The sequence below is a fragment of the Carex rostrata genome, chromosome 5, assembly GCF_964058835.1.
Source record: "Carex rostrata chromosome 5, lpCarRost1.2, whole genome shotgun sequence".
Taxonomy (NCBI): domain Eukaryota; kingdom Viridiplantae; phylum Streptophyta; class Magnoliopsida; order Poales; family Cyperaceae; genus Carex; species Carex rostrata.
This window is the reverse complement of record NC_135922.1, coordinates 12,831,269-12,849,737: the sequence shown is the minus strand read 5'-3', so window position 1 is coordinate 12,849,737 and position 18,469 is coordinate 12,831,269. Positions and strand designations below refer to the sequence as shown.

Below are 18,469 nucleotides of genomic sequence, written 5' to 3'. Positions count from 1 at the left end.
TCGGGAAGTACAGCCTGGATTTCGAGAAGCATGTTGTGGAGTCTCTCGCGTTGGCCATTGATGCCCCACATCTCCCCGATCTGCTGAAACAGTGAGTCTGCCGCTTTCTTCAACACAACTCGAACCAATGCTGACAGCAGTAGATCTGCCATTGGTGAAATTTTTTTAGAGGTACATGGACTGAGAGTAGGAAGGTTTTTTAGATCGAGAACAGAGAACTGCTGATTGCAGATGCAATGTGAGACTCAGACGAGCTTCTAGGCAGCCAAGGAGATATTTTTATGAAGACTATTCTAAAAGTAGCAATCAATTATTGGTGCCGCTCCTGTGCAATAAAGGAGCATTAGCGCATTAGAAATAAGTTTTTCAAATAACTGTACCTTTTCACGCATAAAAATTGAAATGAGTGGACTAATTTCACGCGTCAAAATTGAAATGATATCTGGAATTCTGGATCATATATCTGTAACCAAAATGGCAGATCTACTCTATTCCAATGAATAGTTATTGAATACGTGTCAAAATTAAAATGATATCTGGACCAATTTGACGCGTCTAATTGAAACGAATGGCTTAATTTGCCATGAAAGTTACACCAAATAATTAACTGTGATTCGGTAATATAACCAATAAGAAATACAAAAAATTATAAAAATATTATGAAAAGAACAGAGAAAATAAGAAAAAGAAATCGGGGTAGGAGACACGGAGTCGGGAGTCCGTGACAAAGCTTCAAATTTACATTTTTTTTTTTTTAGAACCATGTAGGAGCTACACAGTATTCATATTTACATTTTTAATTTCTTGTTTTGAAGGACAGCTCGAAACTGTCAATTCTGATTAAAAAAGTATTTACAAAATACATTTTTAATTTCAAAGTGTATCTTCGTAAATTTCAAACTTTCGAAATGGATCTTAAGTTTCCTGCCTATGAATTTGCACAGAAATTGGTTCCAAATATTAGAAGTGGGAAATCTGAAAATGTTTTCAATAGCTCGATTTAATCGAAATGAATTATTTATACCTTGAATTGTGAGAATAATTTTCAAATTATGAAATCTGGAAATCATGTCCCCAACTTCCACAAAAAACAAATCATTATTACATTTTTTTTAATATAAGGAAGTACTTTAACATTAAAAATCACAATCACCATTATTACTTTAACTTAACAAAATTAAACAAAAAAAAATGTGGGATACTATAGCTTATATTAAGCTTGCAAATTTAGAACAGCAAGTAATAACAGCTAACCCACACTAATACCGGTATTAGTTGGTACCAGTTCCAGAGCCCAAAACGAAAACAAATGTTTAACATAATGTTATCAAGGACAGTATAGACTCGTCAACTCCCAAACTTACAGTTCAGGCAACCAAATGAGATAGGCGCATGTACATTAGTTTGTAGTCTCACACACATCACACAATTCACCCAAAATAGGTAGAGATATAGATAGAAAGAAGAACAAGAAAGGAGTCATGGTACAGGAGATCTAAAGGAATCCCTTCACCATCTTCATCGTAGTGCTTTGGAATCTGAAATAATAGAGATATTGTGAGCCTGTTAAAAACGAACAAGTATCCATTTTTATTTATAGTAATATATTATTCCTTTGGTAGAAAAGAGATGTTGCAAATCCTGGAACATTCAAAATCCAAGCAAAATATCTTGGATTTTTGTTGATGTTTAGTTAGTCACCACATTGTACTACTCTTCTTCAGCTGTACAGTAAACTAGTCACTACAGTTACTTGTACGGTACAAAATGAGGTAGGTTTGAGTATGAGAATATAACACGTGAAAGGCAGATTCATAATATATTACTTTGTGGGAGCAAAATATATGGAATGTTTTTATTTAATTTTTATTTTGACAAAAGTGGGAGATATCCCACCAGTTTCATATATTGAAACTCAAAAGATTGTTTCGTTACAAAATACAGGGTTATATTAACCACTGTGAATAAGCACACTACATATCATAAGAGGGGGACACACATATGACTGCAAATTACAAGGCAGATCACAAAGGGCAATGTTCAAAATATATGGAATGTAAAACAGCATATCTTGTAAAAATAGGAGTATGCCTCTAAATTTTAAAATTGGAACTTGCATAAGCATGTTTCTTGGAATGCACAGATGCATGCATAGTACCATGAAATCTCTGTACCACTCTCATACCAGAGTAGCGTGCAATTAACTATGAAAAATCACTTTTATAAAGGTAGTAAAATAGAAATGGTACCATTGGTAGACATCCTTGGTTTTGTGAAGAACAAATGTACCAGAGAGAATATATCTCTGTTCCAATCCTCACATGAAGGGTCAAAAATAGAAAAGGGACTCAAAACCATGTAAGTTTCTTAACCCTAACCAAGATTGTTAAAGATGTAAAAAGGGTGTAAAATGCCTAAAAATGAGGAGGGCTCAAATGCCCCGTTGATTTTGTGCCCCAATCATTTTATACCTATCTAAAAGAATAGTAACAAATTTCCAAAAAATATAGAATAAAAAAAACAGTAAAAGATTTCAACAAATATATAATTTGGTCTCGAAGCACATTGTAATATGGAGATGATGCTGAGAGGTTCAGATCGCCTGTTTGGACTTTGAAAATGGAGATAAGGATGTCGGGCATGATCGGGGCACGAAAACAATGGGGCATTAGAGCCCTCCTCATTATAAATATGCATGATATAAAATTAAAGATGTAAATATAAATTTTAAGTTGACAAAATTTGCGGCTGCCTTGTTTATATAATTCATTTGGGTAATAACACAAGTAGCAACAATGAGAAAGAATGTCCAGGTCTGAGGGTATATAAGCAGATAGAGTGAGGCTACAGTTTTTAATGCCAAATTTTACAGATTCATATCTTCATTTTCGAAGTCCAACTAGTCAATCCGCTCAGCTCAACATGGTCTCCATATGAAAATGTGTTTGAATACCAAATTTTACATTTTTAATTTTTTTTTTAAATATGTACGAAATCATTTGATCTAAAGATTCTAGACCCTTCAAATGTAGTGATTTTCTACCTATCTAAAAATATAGTACAAAAATTCTAAATAGTAAAATTTGGCATACAAACACATTTATATATGGAGATCATGATAAATAGTTCGGATCGACTGTTTGGAATTTGAAAATGGATATATGAATCCATAGTATGGACCAAAGTGCACTATGCATAGTACCATACCCTCACACTTGTGACCTATTTATCCATCACGATTGTGACCTATTTATCCATCACGAGCTGATAAGTACCCGAAAATGTCAATTTCAAAGCTATTCCCAGTGCCTTCACACTTGTGACCTATATATCCATCACGAGTCAAAACATAATAATGGAAAAATGTTTTTGGTGGAAAAAAATAAAATTGAAATTAGCATTTGAGAAGTGAAACTAACAAAATTTGAAGACAAGAAATCCGGACTTTGAAAGTCTGGCCCCGAAGGAAATTGTTAAAAGTATTATCTCTTTGTTATCTGTAAGCAACTAGCAGTTTCAAGATTCAGCATCACACCTACAAAGAAAATAACAAACAAAAGAAAAGCAATGAGCAATGGATCATTTACCGAAATAGAGTCAACAAGAGAGCAAACCCTAATGTACACAATGAAGTGTTTTTGTCCATACTGGGGCACAAAATGGTAGATAAGTATCATGACAGCCGCAAGCACGATCCCAGCATAAAGAAGAAAACCTACAATGGTAAGAACAAGCAATTCTTTAGTAATTACATACAAAAAAATAGAATATTAAAAGAAAACAAATGACCATAAGTTTAGTTCAGTGGCAAGGTCCTCCACTTCTGCAACAGACAATTTGTCACTCTTGAGAGGCATGCAATACGGTAGTGGTGGACCCACCACATAGTGCACGGCCAAGGATACCAAATATGTGTAGCCTCTCTTAAATGTGTGCAAGAACCACATTATAAGAATATAGTTTTATCAACCCATATGATAAGAATATAGTTTGATCAGTCCATATGCTAAAAGTTAGAAAAGACTGAAATGCATGACAAAATGAATGCATAAGCTTCCAATTATAACCTAGCAATAAGCAATCTGAAATTAAGATCCGTAAACCGATCTATTAAGAATATATCGTAGGTGTTTGATTTAGTTTGCTTTTAGCCTGATAAAGTTAAATTTCAACTAAGGTTACAACACTGAAATCAAACTATTTAATCATGTAACTTCGTGGACATGATCATTAATTTGAGCATTTTAACTCATTTCCCAAGTTCTTTCAATAAAAACATTATTCAAAATGTTGTGAAACTAGGCATTTATGCATGTTTCTCGTACCTGTTCCAGCATGAAACTAGCAACTGTGATCCAGCACAACAGCACCAGTACAACTGTACAAGCTCAATGAAACCACAAGACAGTACAGCAAATAAGACTTTATGCACTATAAAGGTTATGGAACATTATAATAACGTGACAAAGAGAAGGGAAAAGAACCAGACTAGAGAAATATTGCACAAAGTAGACAGTATGTAAAAATAGCTCACTTAATAGAGCAATCAACAAGTCCAAATAAAGTAAAAATAATTCCCATAATAATTCAAGCTGATTGGGTGCTTGAATCATCAGTCTAACTTGATTGGGCACTTGCTGATCCACCTCAGGTTGGCACTTTCAAATAGGGACAATCAATTTTATACCTATTGAGTCTCATGGATAAACCCATCTCGATGGAAATTATGAGCAACGTTATACCATCAGAGTCTGTTGACACAAGGGCCGTTTCAACAGTTTCCCTCTAATTTAAGTCACTTCACCATTTCAAATTTTGGAAAGGCACTTGTATCAACAAACTCTGAAGAGTAATCCACGAGTACCTCTGACTTCTCAATTTGTCCAATCTTACACAGCCCATTCATAAGAGTACTATAGGAGAACAGATCAGGTGTGCAGCCCAGCTTAGGCATTTTGTCGAGCACCATAGCTGCAGCTTCAGGGATCCTATTATTCTTACAAAGATCCTTCAGTAATGGATTGAAGACATCAGGATCAGCACCCGATCCGACCATAAGAAACCATCCGAGTAAAACAAAAGCTAATCCGACCCGATCCACTCTGGTACAGTAGTTGATCAAGATGCCATATGTGTAGATATCGGGTGAGATCTGTTTAGATTGGGTCAATTTGTAAAAGAGGGGAAAAAAATAGTAGCGTAATGGTTGGTTAAGTTGTTCATGCAAACCAGGGCAGTGAAGAGAAGGTTGAAGGAATAGATGGTCGGCGCTGGGCCCCGGTTTGCATGAACAATTTAACCAACCATTGCGCTCAGGCGGTCGAAGAAGAGCAACTGCTTCTGAGATAGTCATGGTACCCGACTAACTCCAACTGGCGGGTCGCCATGGGACAGGATTGGCTTCGAAGGAGAATGGAAATAGACAGAGGAAGGAAAGGAGAGGAATGGAAGGAATTCTGATACTGATAGTGTGAGCTGGGATGGGATGGAAATCTCGCCTCAGTAAAAATGTTATTTACTCCCATTATTTGGGCTTGGCCCATATATTCATGATCCCGCAGGAATTGTTATTGGGCTTTCTCCTTTATCAAAAATGGGCCCTGGCGCAAATATTTTTTCCTGGCGAGTGCCAGTGAAATTCCAGAAAAATTCGGACATCATGGGTTTACTTAATACAAATTCAACAATTCAATTCAGCAATAATTTGGTAGTCAAAAACGGACTTCTTCTTTTTCTTTTTGACAAGTACCTCGTAATCTATAAGTCGCGCTTTTTTACAACTAACAAATGTATTAACAGAACTACAAGTTTACAACCATGTATTTTTTTTTTCTCCGCATGTTGGAGGTGGATATCATTACCATTTCGTCGAGAATTGAAAAAGTCATTGTGAAACACCACACGTGACTCTATTTCCGATCATTCCATGGATGGAAATGGTGCATTGACCATTTACTCAGTAGGACACATATTGGGTGATTAAGCAATAATATCATGCTGAGGCCTCAAAATGAAAAGATAAAATATTTAATACTGTAAGTATCACATTGCTTTGTACTTCTTTGTTCTAACAATGCTACTTTATTTCAGATTTCCAGACGGTCTCAGCTTTTGCACCAATTGCGAATCCCATGAATTGTCCTTTGTGGCCTTTTCAAACTATTTTGGGGAACGACAAATTAGACTGGGAGGTATGATCTATTACATTTGTAAAATTAGGCCTTTTTTTACCAGTGGTGCTTACCCGGGCTTTGCTAGTGTGAGATAAACACATATTAAACCTACACTACAGCAGAAAGATCCATCAGCGACTGGTAATATTGCCGGTTGCTGATAGTCAATTTTTCCAAAAAAAAAAAGAAATTCAATTTTTGTCAGGCCACCACTGGCATCAGCGACCGTATCAGCAACTGGTAATGACACCCTCCCCTGGTCTACTCTGAGTCCGCCCCTGCTCGCCGGTCGCTGAAAATTATTTTCCCAAAAAAAAGAGATGACGTCAAGCTTGGATAGTATATACTGACCGATACATGCTGGTACTAGACCAATTGAAAATTGTACTGCAATTTTATGCATTTTAAATTGTAACTGAGTTCGTTTTCTTTTATTCTTTCAATCAGGAATATGATGCTACTTGCACGTTTTCAAAGTTCAACAAAATCTCAGCTCCATCAATCCTCATTGATCAGGTACTTGATGATGAATACCAAATAAACACAATTACAAGCTACATTTAATAATAAAATAAAATAATGATCGATCTTATGATTGTTCAAATGCATAACCACTGTTGTTTAGCTTGTATAACCTTTGAAATTTATATTTGTCAGAGACAATGACAATTTCTTAAAAAACCAGCTGCTACAATGCATCAGGTCAGCAGCCGTACGTATACCCTTTCTCCCTCATGAAACTGCTTATTGTACTCAATTACACTCATAAATTATTTCAATCTAGATGAAACAATATAGAACAGAAGTTTCAAACATAAAAGTAACATCCTAATTAATTAATGTCATTATCTAAAAGGTTGAGATCTGAGTCCGATCATAGAATTGTCCAGTGATCCCTCCTTCAGCCAAAGCAACCATCACCGGGCCTTCAGCACCTTCACTCACAGTTAGATACCCGGTGTTGAAATTAAAGCCGGTCTTGACATGGCCTGGACACACACAATTAATGTTTACATTGGGGCAACTCTTTGCAACAACTCTTGTGTAGGCATTCATTAAAATCTTAGACCCACTGTATGTATGGTATTGAGATGTCCATTTATTTTTCTCCAATGTATTTTCGCCTTTGACCGATTTCAGAAAAGATTCAGCAAGATCTTCAATCCTCTTCACAGTTAGGTTATCAATATCCATAAGTTCATTCCTGAGGCTTTCATTGTTCAGATTCTGTAAATTCAGAGAGTATGTGTTTTAGTAATTGTGATGGTGGTAATTAATGATGACCATGATTATTGGAACAGCATAAAATTAAAAGCCAACACCAAAATTATAGCAAAAGCAGGTGCATTACAAATTTGCATGCATCAATTAACATGTTCTTTTGAGTTTTGAGTAATATGAAAAAAAAATTACCTGTAGTTTTCCAAGTCCAGCTGAAACATTCACTATTCTTCCAAAATTGGATAATTGTACAAGAGGTAAAAATACTTCCATCATGTTCTTGACTCCATAATAGTTCGTTTGAAAGCACTCAACAGCTTTCTCATAGCTTTCTATTACGTTATTTTGGAGAAATGTTGCCCTCTCTTGTTGCGGAAGCTGTACAAAAATGATTGAAAAATTAATATCCATATACCAGTTAAAGTGACCTAATAAAAAATGAATTCTGATCATTACCATATATCTTATTAATGTACCTTTTCATCAATTGTTTTTGTGAACACAAATCCTCCAATCGCTGCATTGTTCACCTGCTAATATAATTTGTTAGTAAATGCACAGTATTTAATTTGTGCACACTATTCAAGGTACATTAGTGTACAAGGATGTTCAGTTTACCAGAATATCTAATTTTCCAAACTGATTTTTGACAAAACCAGCTAAAGATTCAATGCTGGAACGATCAGTGACATCCAGCTGATGAAAGATTATATTTGTCAGACCATAATCTCTAGTAAGCTCCTTTACTGCTTCCTTGCCTCTTTCATCATTTCTTGCTGTTAGAATAACATCTACTCCATTAGAAGCTAGTTTCTTGCATATCTCCAGTCCTATACCTTTGTTCCCTCCTGTTACCACAGCAATCCTGAAATGAATTATAAAAACAATATTGTAAGGCAGCTGAATACAAATATATTTTTTAGAGAAATATAGATGTAGAAATTAAATAATAATTATCTTGTACTTGTTGTTTAGTTCCATTGTACGCTCGTCGAGGAATGAAGGACAAGGAATTCTTGCTCCCAAAGAAGAAAACTTTCGATATATATGTTATATATTGGTGACTATCTAGTTTGGTATTTATAGATTTAGGTGTCAGTTTGAGAGGTCGGTTTAATTAGCGTGGACGTTTTCTACCGTTGAAAAATTCTAGGCTATACAAAGACTTGACCAATTAACTTACCGTCACTGCTTGCCTATTCAAAGACTTAAGTCCTTGAGTATTGTAGTGTCGTGACGTCCCTGCTTAGCTGTATCAGGTGTTGATGGAGATTATCAAATTCAAAATGTTTGAAATTACGCTTGCAGATGATTCTTTTTATTAGACAAATCTAAATATTCTTTTTGTCAACTCTGACCCAAACATTTTTAAGTTAGCCGAGTCTATTAAAATCTCGGAAGTTAGCCGGAATGCAAATCTAGTCTGCACATGTATAATTCTGGACGAAAATAATATTATAGTGACTTGATTTGAATAATTAATAATAGGAAAAATTGTGAAAATGCCACTCCAAAACATTGAAATTGTGAAAATGTCATTTATAGTACTGTATCAATATTTTACAAAAAATTTAATCCCTAAAATACCCTTTATCCTTCTGCCCTTCTTTTCCCCCCCACATTTCTTCCCCTGGAGACACGATCTCAAAAGCTAAATCGATCTTACCCCTTCACTAAATCAAATTAGCTGAGTAGCCATTAAACGAAACTGAATATAATATCTGAATGCTTAATGACCTTATTCTACCAACCATAGTTTTCATGTATTATCGAAGTTCAATTAACAGGAAACGATCGATATGCTTTCCAGGAAAATGTAATATAGTTTAAACCATTGACGAAGCCATGTTAGTTTGAAAGTACAAAACAAGGAAGAACCAAGTAGTTGGTTATGTTGGGGGCTGACCATGGTTATCAGACTATTGGCGAGATTTCAAAGAGGGCTCGGCAAGAGAGGGAGGAACTAGAGTGGTATTCGCTAGTGCTTGGCTCAAAAAGTTTTCAGAGAGGGCTTGGCGAGAGAGGGAAAAATCACGCGAGAGAGGGAGACAGGAGGAGGCCATTTCTTTCTTAATTTCACTTAAAGGATATAATTGGAAATACGAAAATACGTATTCTAAAATAGAATTTTTCAGATTATTTTTTATAAAAATAGTGTAACAATTGTATAAGAATGACAAATTTATGATTTAGGCAAATTTAGAGTGGCGTTTCTACAATTTTGAAGTTTGGGATAGCATTTTCACATTTTCAAGATTTTGGAGTGACATTTTCTTTTTTTTGAAGTTTAGTGGGAAAGTCCCACTAAAAGATATATTTATAAAAAAAATCATTTACATATGACCGAACTACTCGCAGTAGTCGCTAGTCCACTCTAAAATTAAATGTTATTTACACAGTAATCTCTCTAGCCTAACTCCCTACCCAATCTCTTTTTTCCCAGTTCTAGAGAATGATGCCCTAACTAAATAGAAACCAGTTGTGTACATCGATAGCCGCTACATTAATCAGAACGTGCTCCGGTTTGTGTTGAGCTGTGAAGGTTCGGCGGTTCCTTTCTTTCCGCAGCGCCCATGTTCCCGCCGCCCATGTCACGTCCCATCTCAACCTCTGCTCCTTTTCCATTGTCCGTCTCTGGTTCCACCAGATATCAATAGGATTCGTACCCGCTGCCCGCCTGATGTTTTGTTGGGCCGTCAGGCCTCTCCAGATGCTTGTTGCGTACGGGCATTCCCAGAAAATGTGGTCCCTGGTCTCCAGATCAGAGCTATTGCACAGCTTGCACCCACTCTGCACCTGACACCCTCTGATCGTGAGCACCTCCTGAGTGAGAATTTTATTGTCCATCATTAGCCATAGAAAAATTCTCACCTTTGGTGGGATTTTTAGTTTCCACAGCACATTGTAATATATGGATCGTTCTCCTGTGTCGTGCATCATTCTGTATGCTGAGGCACACGAGAATATACCTGAGGTCGTCCATCTCCAGTTTGCTCCTATATCCGGTTGTCCCCAACTGATCGAGGAGTTATAGAAGGGCAGCAGTTCTGAGATTTGTTTAATGAAAGGGGAGAGTGAATCCTGGGGTAGTTGTGATACATCCGAGATGTTGTACAGTAGGCGTAGTGTAGATGCCCAAATACCCTCTCTTTCATGGCTTATCTTCCATATCCATTTCAGTAGTAATGCCTGGTTCTGTTGGTCCAGGTCTATGATCCCCATACCACCATTATCCTTCAATGTGCATACCCGTTCCCAATTCACTAGGCAGTGAATGCCTTTACACGGGTTATTTCCTCTCCACAGGAAACTTCTCCTCATTCTATCTATGTGATTTGTGACCCCCTTCGGTAATCTAGTTGCCTGCATGAAGTGTATCGGTATTGCTGATAGCACAGCCTTGATAAGTGTCAATCTCCCGCCATATGACAAGAAGTTAGATTTCCACCCCTCGATTATGTGCTGGATCGCTTGCAAGATTGGTTGAAAGTCAATCTTGTTTAGGTTTTTTGTTAACAGTGGTAATCCCAGATATTTTATTGGCAATTTTTCTTCCGGCGAGTTGATAATATTTTGTACCGCCTGTATCAGGTGCTAGGGGATGGCTATCAGCACAAAGGCACTTTTTGCCCTGTTTATTTTCAAATCCGTCATTTCCTCATATACTTTAAGTATTCTGGATATTATTTTCAGCGTGCCTGTATGTGCCTCGGTGATGATTACCGTATCATCCGCAAACTGGATTGTTTTTAGGGATAGGCGAGCGTGCTGTAGCATTATATGTTCGGCTCTGCTCAAGAATCTGTTCAGGGAGTCCGCCACCAGGATGAATAGCATCGGGGATAGTGGATCGCCTTGTCTCAGTCCCCTTTTGTGCTGAAAGGGTGTAGTTAAGGAACCGTTCACTCGGACCGCCGATGATGCGGACTGTAGAATTTCCAAGACGGCTGTGATCCATTTCGGAGGGAAGCCTCTCTCAATGAGCAAGTTCATCAAGAAACACCAGTCTACTGTGTCAAAGGCTTTCTCGAAATCCACCTTGTATAGTATTGCCGGTAGCTTATGTTTTTTGCAGTAGTTCAGGAATTCTCTTGCCACCAAAAAGGATTCCATCATTGAGCGACCCTTTACAAAAGCGGTTTGGTTTGGTGCTATCAGCATCGGGAGGTGGTTCTGTAGTCTATTTGCCAGAATTTTGGTGATTATCTTGACCACCGTGTTTATGACGCTGATTGGTCTATAGTCCGAGATTGCCGTGGGGGCCTCTTTTTTGGGGATGAGAGTAATGGAAGCCTTGTTGAGCGCCTTGATACTGCGTGTATTGGTGTGGAAATCCTCGATTAACTCCATTAGGTCCCCCCTAATGATTTGCCAGAAGCAGTTGTAGAACTCAATTGGCAGCCCATCCGAGCCGCTGGCCTTGTCTGGCGGCATATCTTTAATAGCTTTCAGCACCTCCGTTTCCGAAATCTGCAGATCCAGAGTATGTATCTCTCTTGTTGGAGGTTAGTTCTTATGTTAATAGTAATACAAATATTTCTAGCATTGCTCAAAGGAAATTCGTGGAATGTATAGCCCTGCCTAGGGGTGTCAATGGTACCTTTTTAGCCGTTTACCCGACTCGTATCGTATTCGATAAGGCGGGTATGGATAAGATTTTTTTTTCGTTAGCTTATTGGGTATGGGTATGGGTAAAATTTTTTTTTCGTTAAATAAATGGGTAAGGGTATGGGTAATGACTATTTCGTACCCGTTACCCTATAGGGTAATTATAAAATTCAAATATATATTTAATTCAATTTCCAACCCACTTAAATGTATATTTAATTCAATTTCTAACCCCCTTAAATGTATATTCGTGTTTTTGGAATTGATTGCACAATTATTTTATTTTTTTTATTAGAAATGCAATTATATATGTATTAAGATTGGTGTTTTCTAATGAACCTGCTTCTGGAAAAGGGCTTTCCGCCAGGTTGGACCTCATCAGTACTCAGTATCCTACAATCTTCATCCTCAGCAATCCGGGTAAATGGAACACAAACCCGATTCTTCAACCACAAAAGGGGACTACGGCAGGGCGACCCGCTTTCTCCCATGCTTTTCATTTTGGTGGTAGACTGTCTAAATATATTCCTGGCAAATATGGCAAACCTTTTACCCCCTCCGGCAAGTCTCGACCCGCAGGTCATCCAATATGCAGATGATACCCTAATCATCTGTGAGGCTCATCCGACTACTTTGAAAGTGGTTAGGCATGTCTTAGACATATACTCGGAACTGACGGGTCTGAGGATAAATAGAAGCAAAAGCAATTTTGTTCCCATTGCAATCCCACAGAATCTCGTACATGTCATCAGAACAATATTTGACTCAACGGGGGTAAATTTACCAATCAGGTATTTAGGTCTGCCACTCACAGTTAAGAAACCGAGAAAGGTAGATTTTCAACCAATGTTGGAGGCGGTACAGCGAAGAATTGAAGGATGGACTTCAAAATTCTTATCTTATGGAGGTAGAATCACTCTAGTAAAGGCAGTTCTGTCAGCAATGCCGCTACATTATATGCAGGCCTTTAAAATACCGGTGGAGGTAATGAAGCACATCGACAGAATGAGAAGAGGCTTTCTCTGGAAGGGCACGGAGACCTGCAAGGGTATTAATTGCTTGGTCAATTGGGACAGGATTTGTGCCCTAAAAGAAAATGGAGGACTGGGCATAATTAACCTGGCATGTCAGAATGAGGCCTTATTAGCAAAATGGATATGGCAACTCGAAGGAGGACAGCAGGGGCTGTGGACCAATACAATGCGATCACTGGATGGCATAACAGCAGCGGCACATCTAAGACAAAGAAGCGCCGAAGGATCATTTCTGCTCAAAGATCTAATACCAATTTTACCTTTCTGTTCAGTATCGACTGAGACGACAGGGGAAGCGGGAGGAGCTAAGACCTGGAAATGGATGACATCAGGTTCCTTCTCATGTGCATCGGCATACCATATGATGCACAACTCTGGTATAATCTCACCGATATACAGGAGACTGTGGATAATTAAGGTACTGATGAAAGTGAGAATTTTTATATGGCTAATGTTGGATAACAAGATATTAACACAACAGGTTCTAACAACAAGGGGATGCGCGGTACAGAGGGGCTGTCATTTGTGCTCATAAGATACGAGGGAAACAAAGAACCATATCATGTGGGGATGCACGTATGCAACCAGATTCTGGGTAGGCATGCAGGCACAACAGAATATACAACCAGCAGGGGCCTCTAATACCCTAGAACTATGGATAAAAACAGGACTGCCAATGACACGCACGCAGAGAGGTAGGTGGGACGTAATATGGGCGTCAGGGGCATGGGCACTTTGGAGAGAGCGGAATCGAAGATGCTTCTCTAACAAAGAAAAGACGGTGGGTCATCTCATCAATGACACATCACTAGAGATAGACAAGTGGTTAGGCAATAGCTAGCGATATCAAAGAGGAGTTAGGAATTAGGAATGGCATAGAGTTACTTCGTTAGATGTGAATAGTGTGGGAGAACTCTTCGCCACAAAAACGATCTTTGTAATTATTTTTTCTTATTCAATATATCTGTTGTCGGCTTTGCCGTCAACCATCAAAAAAAAAAAAATGAATGAGTTTTTGATGTTTAATTTGTAGAATATAATAAAACTAATTATTATACTAGTATTATCCGTTATTCACCCGCTACCGTTTCGTTACCCGATAATATTAACGGGTAAGGGTAGGGTAGGGTAAAATCAATTTTTAATGGGTATGAGTAGGGTATGGATAAGGTCAATTTTAATGAGTATGAGTATGAAAATGTCTCCACCCGATCCGTACCGTACCCATTGACACCCCTAGCCCTGCCCCCTTGAGAGAACGCAGGCGCTTAATCTATGTGACAGGATCTCTAGTATCATCGACTATTTGTATATATACCACGCCCCAAGAACACATTTCGCACGGGGCCCTTTTTAGATAAATGAAAGTACAGCTCAATAATATTTATAGATGGATGACAAATATATGGGCCAAGCCCAAATAATATTACGGTCTAGAACTCTTATCTTGTTTGCGAGTATTAGAATTCACATTCTCCTTCACTCTCTGCAGGACGTTACAGTCATGAGAAATTGATAGTCCCAGCAAGCACTCGCTACCAGAGAAGTGTATTACGAGTTTTTATTTGATGGCTGTTGTAGTTGGGCAGTAATTTATGCGACTATTGTGCAAATAATGTAACTAATGTTAAGTCGGAGAGCGTCTAATTAAGTAGCTGAAATTAATGTATGACAAAACAAGAAATTTCGATTTCATATAAGCACAGAATGAAAATTTGCGTTGCGTTGCATTGCTGTCTCTTATATTTAAACTAAATGACAACCCTTACAAGACTAGCTATATTCTAGCTATTAAGCATTTCAGCAAAATAATAATAGAAAAAAAAAAACCACAGCATAATTTTTTAGCCACCTCTGGGCTCAGCGAAACCAAAAACAGAAAAGCGTGAAACAACCAAATGATCTAGGTTTGACACATTATTGTGAGAGGCTACTTGTTGTAAGACTTCTCAGACCCTAGTACCAGTGGTACCACCACTGGTATCTTCCTCTCTCTCTATGTTTGGAAAGACTGAAAAGGCAGGTAGGATTTGCAGGGGTTTGAGGTCAAGTTATGTGGGATTCCAAATAGATTGTTGTATCACAAGGTACAGTGGTCTAAAAACCCTCATGTGTACCAGCCAAGCAGTTGATACTGGTCTCTTACCAGCTCTTCCTTGTATTATTGCATAGAGAAGAAAATCAACTTTCCAAATGGTAATACCAGGTCAAATAAGCTAAAGTTTAAGAGGAGGGATCCGATTACACCCTTTTTTGGTGACACCGAATTACACTCTCCATTTTCAAAGTTTACAAAGTTCAAACAGTCGATCCAAATCATTCAACTTGTTAGATATGTTAAAATGTGTTTACAAATCAAATTTTACATTTTTTGAAATTTTTTTACTATTTATTAAGTATTTAACAAAAATTGCTATATTTAGACCGTTGAATTTTTGTACCCATCTTAATAAATAGTAAAAAAATTCAGAAAAATGTAAAATTTGATCTACAAGCACATTTTAACGTATCCAACAAGTTGAACGGTTTGGATCAATTGTTTGGACTTTGTAAACATAGGGTGTAACCGGTGTCACCAAAAAAAGGGTGTAATCCGATCCCTCCTCAAAGTTTAATTACAGCAGTATATTGGCACATTTCCTTGCACTAGCATGATTCCTGTCCAGATTATTAACTAGACAGATAAGGTAATTAGCTAAAGTTTGACAGTGTAAGAACAACCATGCAGTAGCAGACAAGTGGACCTTGAAATTAGTAATCTTTCAAAATTGAAATATTCAAAAAATCTAAATGAATTAGTTTGCAATGGAAATGGTCAACAGAAATTTGTAAATGCATGAAACTACCAAATAAGCCATTGAGAATGTATAAGCATCTATGGAAAAAATATGCAAGATTAATTGAAAGTATTTTTTCAGTTTGACTTAGTGTCACTTGCTGATAAAAAACCAGTAACTAGTATGTATTAACTTAACAAGTCTGATCAAGCATAATGCCATCAATACAAGTTCAATGAAACCCCAGCAGGAAATAGAAAAGAGCATGAACAAGCAAAATTAGATTTTAAGCATTGTCAAGGAAATGTAACCTTTTAACAAGGTGACAATGGAAAGCAATAAAAAAATTTAGCAAACCAGTATGTATAATATTTCAGTTAATAGAGCAACTAAAAAGCTCACTTTAAGTACAAATAGTTCAACCTGACTGGGTGCTTGAATCATCAGTCTGACCTATTATCTGGTCCATGAGATGTCTCACATCATCAACTCGCCCCATATCTAAAAGCACTTCTAATACAGGAGAGTAGGCAGCTAAATCAGGTTTCACCCCTTTTTGCTTCATTCTTGTCAGTACGCACATAGCATCATTAACTTTTCTGTTCTTGGCATATGCCTTAATCAAGAAAGTATAAGTTAAATAATCTGGTGCTACATTATTTAGCAGCATATTATCCAGGAGATTCATCACATCAGTGGCAGTGCCATCAGTTGCATAGCCAAGAAGTAACGTCTGATATGAAATAATATCCTGTTTTATGCCTCTCCTAACCATTAAATCAAACAAATTATGAGCTTCCTTGCTTTGGCCTTGTTTACACAAATAATTCATCATTGATGTATAGGTAATCTCATAGAGCAAAAATCCCCGATCAAGAGTTTCTTTGAAAACTCTAATCGTGTCCTTCCAATAATCTAGCTTAGAATGCCCATCTATAACACTGTTATAAGTTACATGATTAGGTGTCACGCCATTAACAAGCATTACATTTAGCAGCTTTTCAACCTTATCCATTAAACCTTTCTTGCATAGACCATCAATTACTGCATTAAAAGTAACTATATCTGGTAAATAACTCTCAGAAAACATATGATTAAGTAATTCCTCTGCGTTTTCAGTTTCTCCATTCTTGCAAAGTGCATCCATGACAATATTGCATGTCCCAGTGTTTGGTAATATCCTCTTTGAACCAATTAGAAGTGCATCCCATTAGAGGCATTTTAGCAAACACCTTAACTGCAAATCTCAACAACCAACATATTTTGCAGTTAAGGTGTTTGCTAAAATGTGTCATGGGATTGAAGACTGAGAGGTGGCTGGAGCGAGGTAACACACGCCAAAGGAAGGTACTACCAGTACCGTACTAGTGTTAGGGTTTTTGAGCGGAGATCCCAGAGCAAGAGCCAGAGAGGCAGAGATGGTGCTACTTGATTTACTTGTGCGAGCAACTGATTTTGGGTCCCACGGCCTGTTTAAGCCCAAACAAAATCCAACTTAGCTTAGCTGGCCGCTGCGCTTTCAACTCGAATTTTTTCTCTAAAGCCCTCACTTTTTATATTATATGAATATGGCCCTCCAATATGAATTTTTTTATAAACCATTATTAAAAATAATAATAAAACGGGTTAATTGCGTTTTGTTTTACAAAATTCATCAATACCAAACTTAATTTTTGGATTTCGGTATTCCCCTTGCTACCCATCTCCATCCAACTCCGTCAGGCCTCGTCAAGTCGTCATAAAACATCCTCAATTTTGATTGTTCAAATGAGCACAATTACAAGTCACATTACAAAATAAAATAAAATAAAATATCTTTTGATTGTTCAAATGCATAACAAAACTGTTGTTTAGCTTGTAAAACCTTTGAAATTTACATCTTTTCAGAGGGGAAGCACGACAGTTTCTTAAAGAACCAGCTAATACAATGCCTCAAGCCAGCAGCCGTAGACCTTTCACCTTCATGAAACAACTCATTGTAGTCAATTACACTCAGAACATCTGAACTAGTTTCTGTTTATATGCAAGAAGTTATTTCCCAATTCTAAATGAATATATAACAAAAGTTTCAAACATAACTATGAAACTTCTCTTATTTTCAATTTCTCTCATCAAAATTTCAATGTGTCTTATTCCTCATCTAAATTTGAAATTCTTTAATATCTCTTCTTGTTCTTAGTTTAATTGAAACAGTCTTATGTAATTAATTATTGGAAAAATTTCCAATGTACCCATTTAAACTTTTAAAATAGCCAAATTTCCCCATTAATACAACATAATATCCAATATACCCATAAAAACTCAACTTTCTTTCTTATATCTCCATTAATTTATTTTATATTCTATTTAATTATTTTAAAATTTATATTGACAAATATACCCTCTCCTTCTCTTTCACGGACCCAGGTGCATTTTACTTGAGGTTTTTCATTACAATTTTGTTTTCTCTCTTCCACCTATCATTTTCTTCCATTGACTTTTAGACTCTCACACTCTTCTCCCTTTAATTTTATCTCCACACTACTACTCGCCTGTCTTTCTTTTTCTCCTTTCCAAGAACAAGGTGCTGTGGTCTGAGTTTAACCTCCTTTTTCATTCAATTTTTTATATTTCATTATGGGAAAACATACATGAATCATGTGCAAGCCTGTATCTA

General features: G+C 37.1%; 2 protein-coding genes and 1 long non-coding RNA gene across 9 annotated transcripts; all 3 read right to left on the bottom strand.

The window, feature by feature from the left end:
- Positions 1 to 1,290: 1,290 nt before the first annotated feature.
- On the bottom strand, positions 1,291 to 5,456 carry LOC144554862 (uncharacterized). 7 transcript variants are annotated; one of them, XR_013511788.1, is made up of 4 exons: positions 3,649 to 5,456; positions 3,420 to 3,535; positions 3,276 to 3,324; positions 1,291 to 1,538 (listed from the first exon to the last, which is right to left on the bottom strand). It is a non-coding gene; the product is annotated as an uncharacterized LOC144554862 (long non-coding RNA). The 7 variants fall into 7 exon arrangements; XR_013511787.1 differs by having other exon boundaries at positions 3,276 to 3,535; XR_013511786.1 differs by having other exon boundaries at positions 1,291 to 3,324.
- Positions 5,457 to 6,849: 1,393 nt separating this feature from the next.
- On the bottom strand, positions 6,850 to 8,436 carry LOC144554131 (short-chain dehydrogenase/reductase 2b-like). Its single transcript, XM_078302378.1, has 5 exons — positions 8,359 to 8,436; positions 8,013 to 8,259; positions 7,871 to 7,924; positions 7,587 to 7,772; positions 6,850 to 7,400 (listed from the first exon to the last, which is right to left on the bottom strand). The coding sequence occupies exons 1-5, from the start codon at positions 8,373 to 8,375 to the stop codon at positions 7,023 to 7,025; spliced, it is 882 nt and encodes a 293-aa protein (XP_078158504.1). The 5' UTR covers positions 8,376 to 8,436; the 3' UTR covers positions 6,850 to 7,022.
- A 1,418-nt stretch (positions 8,437 to 9,854) lies between these two features.
- LOC144553861 (uncharacterized) lies at positions 9,855 to 12,493 on the bottom strand. The gene is made up of 4 exons (XM_078302054.1): positions 12,342 to 12,493; positions 11,118 to 11,889; positions 10,974 to 11,025; positions 9,855 to 10,864 (listed from the first exon to the last, which is right to left on the bottom strand). The coding sequence occupies exons 1-4, from the start codon at positions 12,491 to 12,493 to the stop codon at positions 9,855 to 9,857; spliced, it is 1,986 nt and encodes a 661-aa protein (XP_078158180.1).
- Between the last annotated feature and the right edge of the window lie 5,976 nt (positions 12,494 to 18,469).

Excerpts from the sequence above, each read along its gene's own strand:
- LOC144554131 (XM_078302378.1), bottom strand. Across the intron at positions 7,773-7,870 it reads CAAAAACAATTGATGAAAAG|CTTCCGCAACAAGAGAGGGC; the intron begins GTACATTAATAA and ends ATTTTTGTACAG. Across the intron at positions 7,401-7,586 it reads CTGGACTTGGAAAACTACAG|AATCTGAACAATGAAAGCCT; the intron begins GTAATTTTTTTT and ends CTGAATTTACAG.
- LOC144553861 (XM_078302054.1), bottom strand. The coding sequence starts at position 12,493 with ATGGGAGAAAGCGGGTCGCCCTGCCGTAGTCCCCTTTTGTGGTTGAAG. Across the intron at positions 11,890-12,341 it reads AAGCCCTTTTCCAGAAGCAG|AGAGATACATACTCTGGATC; the intron begins GTTCATTAGAAA and ends ACCTCCAACAAG. Across the intron at positions 10,865-10,973 it reads CCTAGCACCTGATACAGGCG|CGATCCAGCACATAATCGAG; the intron begins GTACAAAATATT and ends CAATCTTGCAAG.